General features: G+C 43.0%; 1 protein-coding gene across 1 annotated transcript in view; it reads left to right on the top strand.

Moving 5' to 3' along the window:
- LOC145407067 (apolipoprotein D-like) overlaps positions 1 to 5,000 on the top strand; it is a 146,103-nt gene that overhangs the window by 78,850 nt on the left and 62,253 nt on the right. The window contains exon 3 of the mRNA XM_080278090.1: positions 3,682 to 3,770. Within this exon, the coding sequence (XP_080134216.1) occupies positions 3,682 to 3,770 (89 nt within the window). The remainder of the gene's footprint in view (positions 1 to 3,681; positions 3,771 to 5,000) is intronic.

Below are 5,000 nucleotides of genomic sequence, written 5' to 3'. Positions count from 1 at the left end.
TCCTACCGTATACATTTCCTATTACAGTTAAGAAGACAATTGCCCCTATGATTACCACACACTTCTTTTTCCCCTTTTCCTTTGTACAAGGGAATAATTATACCTGACTTCCAATCCTCCGGGACTCTACCTTCCTCCCAGGCCAATCTGCACATCTTCCATATCCATTCTATTACTATCTCTCCCACGTGCTTCAGCATTTCACCACACACTCCATCAATTCCTGAGGCTTTCCCCATTTTGACTTTCTTCATTGCTTCCACAACTTCCATCCTACTGATTTCTTCCCGTCTTCTCACCTCCCTCCTTCTCCCAGCCATTCCCCAGCCACTTATACTCGCGTTACTTTCATTCTATATGTTCAACAATTCCTTAAAGTGTTCTCTCCATCTGCTCACTTTTTCTTCCTTCTCCAGTGGTAATCTACCATTTTTATCTTTCACTCCCCTACTAACTTCAACTAACTAGAAATAATGAAGTGAATGTGGTGGAAATATGGTAGGGAATTGCTGTAGAGACTTTTACTTCTACAATCTTCGTTAGTTTACCTTTGGGAGGAGGGGAAAGAATACTTCCCCAGTATCTCTTCTTGTAAGAGGTGACCAATAGGAGCCATTTGTCTTCAGTCAGTCCTTACTGCCCTTATCATCTCCTCTGTCCACACTCTCTTCTTGCTATATCCATATATCTTCCACTCTTGTTTTCCCTCTATTCCTGTCAAGTTGGACATTCGCTTTCATGGTATGGATAGTTTAAAGACCTCCCAATGAGATTTACCCTTCCTCCTTTTCTGGAAGGGCAAACCTGCTGTCTCTATAAGCACTGATCCTGCCAGTGCCAAATCTGTCAGTGCCGAGTCTATCAGTGTTAACTCTGCCAGCACCCACTCTGTCAAAACTGACTATCAGTGGAAAGTGTCAACACCGACTTTATCAATATCGCCTCTGCCATCACCGTATCTATCAACATTGATTCTGCCAATGCTGTATCTACGAACATTGACTCCATCTTCATCAGCTGTGCTTGTCATTCTCCTTTCTCTCATCCCGTTTCTGTTCAGTTCCTAGTCATTTAATCTTTTCTTTGAATTAGTGCAATATGGTCTTTGATACCTGGCTCTAGGAATCCATTATTCAATTCCATATTATTAGTTGTACTGAGTCGGATGGACGGGTGGATGGTTTAGTGGGGTGGGCAGGGTAGATGGGGTGCGTGAGCAGGGTATGAGGTGGGTGGGTAATGTGAAAATAGGTCCATGGTAGGAATAGGTCCATGGGGAATATATCCCTGGGAAAATGAACCCAGTGAGAAACATAGGTTCAGTGGATAAAATGGGGCCTCGGGTGTCTACTCTTATAAGGGGAGTAGCCATCCAGGATCCCAGGCAATGCAGATGTGCACAATCATAAGGATTTACCCGGGCAACGCCGTGTACCCCTGCTGGGTGTAAATAAATATTAAAACTATGATGGAGCTGTTATTGGATACCTTTGAGAATATATTATTCTTTCATGACAGTGGGGTAGGGGTGCGAGAACTGTCTGGTGCTTTGAAGGGGGTGTGAACAGGGAAAAAGGTAAGACCCACTGTCGTAGATGAAACAAGACCTCTAGGGAGCTCTAGGGAGCTGTGGTGTAGGTCTTACCATTATTACTAATGTCAATATTATTGTTGCCATTTTTATTGTATATCAACAATAAAAATGGCAACAATAGTGTCCACGTAATATCTTTTTGTCTTAAAAGGGACTAGAAGGATCAGAGTTGTGGCAGCAACCCCCCTCCTCCGCCTCTTCTGATATGCTGTACAGTATACATTTTGCAGGGACAGAGGAAAGAGTTGGTAAGAAGGGCAGGCTGTCGCTGCGTTGTGTGGACAGGTATTTTGAACGCTTTCATCACTAGCTATACGAACTTTATAGTCATGAACTGACCAACCAGTGCTGCAGGTCTTCAGTTATATCCAAGTTTTTTAGTTACAAAATGACCAACCAATGCTGCAAGTCTTTAGTTATGCCCGAGTGTTTTTAGTTACTCTTTTGAATTTTTGACGATATGGGATGTCATATGGTTGTATGGTATTTTCGTGTTGAGTGAGAGCCAAGAAGAATTTATATAGATCACAAACCCTACCAATCAGCTAACATATACTTACTGTGGTGTGATGTAATAGGCATTGCCGCTTATTTCTGAGGTAATTGTGCCGTCATGTGGACTTCAGTTTGGGTCACTGTGGTCACTTGAATGTTGTTGCCACACTGACTGCCACCACTCCATCACTTTTCCTTTCATACGGAGGCACTGCTTTGTACACTTGTGCTTTGACTGCATACCTGCCAGGAGGACCCATCAGTTACGTCAAGAATTTGTACGGTATTTTTGTGTGTGCTTTTTTCTGGTTACTAAATAGTTCAACTTTACATTCAGTATTTTGCTGCTTGAAAAAGAAAATACTTCAAAGTTTTTATCATACTACATTACTTGTACGATTTTTGAAAATAATCTGGACGCCATTGCCTGATAAAAAGTATAAATTGCAGGTATGTAAAACATCTTTCAAACTTTTAACTCATCGGGAAATATTCCTTTTGGGCACTGCTTAGCAAACTGATTTTATTGTAGGGAAATCCATTGGTTCCACCAGATTTCAATTCTCACCTGTTGTCAGCAGTAGAAGTTTGTGGAGCAGGAGAGGGGAAGCGGGAGGAGGGATTGTACCAGACATTAGGAGCCTTCTCTCTGGTCTGGTGCATATCCCTAGAGATCAAGGACCCTTGCCGTGAATTTTCTCCTCCGCAGATGAGGATTAGATATCTGGTCAGTAGGAGAATAAAGAGCTCATAGATGTTGGATATGGTTGCAGCAGAAGGTACAGTACTGTAGGCCAGTGACATCCCAGTGTTGGGGTGGATGCACACACCTCCACCCCCGTCCTGCATTCAGTGCCTCCTCTGCTTTCGCACTGACCTGACCAGAGGGCCATTCTCAGGTGCCACCTTACAGACACACTGCTGCATCATGTATCGCTGTAGTTGTGTTACTGCCTTGTGTGGTGGCGTACGTGATTGCAAGATGAGAGTCGCAGGTGCTGCACCCCCCATTAGTTGGGCAGTTGGCAATACCTTCCCCCCAGTTGCTGCATCCATGTCTGTCGGATGGTGAGAACGATGATGCCAAACCCTGTCAAGCAAAGTCAGGTGAAGCAGATTTACAAACATAACCTTATGTGTGATGTGCAGTGTGGAACCCCAATTGGGCTACACTCACTTGTACAGCAGGGCCAACCACCAGCAGGAGTCCCCATCTGGTGCACAGAGCAGCATCAGCAGCAGCAGCTACAGAAATGTAGTCATTGTGTACAACCAAGGGCAAATGTGCCCTATAGAAGGATTGCAGAATGGTCTGGTGTGCTTCAGTGGGAGGTACAACTTGTGCAAAAGAAGTTAATATGGTGCCACAGCAATAAAGTGTGCATTTACCAGAGGTCACCGGTTAGCTTTTCTTGTCATTTACCCGGCCAAGTATCCTTGCCATGAGATGTGGTTCCTTTTACTTAGAGTACAGTATACCCTTATAGGAGTATGTCTTGTTAGGACAAATAATGCCTTCATATGTTTCATCATGATCTAGTATGCCTCAGCATGCCTACACTTTGCCTTCTAATGACATGTTATGGTTACAGAACTGGTCGTGTGGAGCAGTACGACTCGCAGCTCACTCTACAGGGGCCAGCCAAGCCTTCCCTCATCAAATACACCATCCCACTCACATGTAAGTTTTCACACTCCCCGCATTCACGTTTCTCTCCACTTTCTTTTGTTCTTCTTCCTTAACTCCTTCATTTCAGTAGCATCAGCATTTCGGTTTTTGGCAACTACGAGATGATATTGTTCAACTTTTGAGAGGCCTTTTGAACTGCAGGAATGACAGGTTTAGTCTTCTTGAACCACGTTTTCTGTAGTTTATTATTGGTACTTCCAGGCTAGTTCTTGAGTGACTGTTAGTAGTGGAAAGGTAGTGACTGTTAGTAGTGGAAAGGTAGTGACTGTTAGTAGTGGAAAGGTAGTGACTGTTAGTAGTGGAAAGGTAGTGACTGTTAGTAGTGGAAAGGTAGTGACTGTTAGTAGTGGAAAGGTAGTGACTGTTAGTAGTGGAAAGGTAGTGACTGTTAGTAGTGGAAAGGTAGTGACTGTTAGTAGTGGAAAGGTAGTGACTGTTAGTAGTGGAAAGGTAGTGACTGTTAGTAGTGGAAAGGTAGTGACTGTTAGTAGTGGGAAGGTAGTGACTGTTAGTAGTGGAAAGGTAGTAACTGCTAGTAGTGGAAAGCTTAGGTTTAGCTTCATCCACCGCGTCACCACATGGTCTCCCTAAGCAGAATGGAATCATGTGCTGGTGGCAGAAATAAAACAGTATGTGTCATCAGAGTGAAGAGGTTAAGCTCTTTCTCCGTTTGTTTGTTTTTTCCTTCCATCAATTAACCTTTCCTTCCACCTGTAACATCTCACATACCTCTAACCTCTCGAGTTTAATTAAGCCTTTTTTTTCTCTACATGATTTGATTGGCCTCAGAAGAACCATCTTGTAGTGCATAGGTTAATAAAGTTAACAGAAAACCAGTGTGACGTCACGGAACCACGACAACTATGTGCTGTTTCTAAACAAACAGCAAACGACGCCATGATTTGTCCCATAACAACAAAGAAAAGGGGGTTAATGCATATGACAAGTAGCTCACGGATTTGTTACAGGCTAATAACCAGTCAGAAGCTTTGAAGCGAGTTTCTTTCGCCTCCAGTGGGATGAAAAGGAAATTATATGTGGGGAAAAGTTAATAAGTAGAGCCCACAAATCCTTTACTTCATTGTCTTCAATATGTAGTTGTCATTTTAGTTATTATGAAAGTAAACTGACCAACTGTTTCAAAGAAGTACCGACGAAATTTTTCCTGTTGTTGAAAGTGAGAAAACAAATAGACAAGATAGCTTGTAAAGGATGTGGAAA

This window comes from Coenobita brevimanus, chromosome 72 (assembly GCF_032717465.1).
Source record: "Coenobita brevimanus isolate Jiangsu-jjx chromosome 72, ASM3271746v2, whole genome shotgun sequence".
In the NCBI taxonomy this organism is placed as follows: domain Eukaryota; kingdom Metazoa; phylum Arthropoda; class Malacostraca; order Decapoda; family Coenobitidae; genus Coenobita; species Coenobita brevimanus.
The sequence above is the reverse complement of the archived record's forward strand: the minus strand, read 5'-3'. Positions and strand labels throughout refer to the sequence as shown.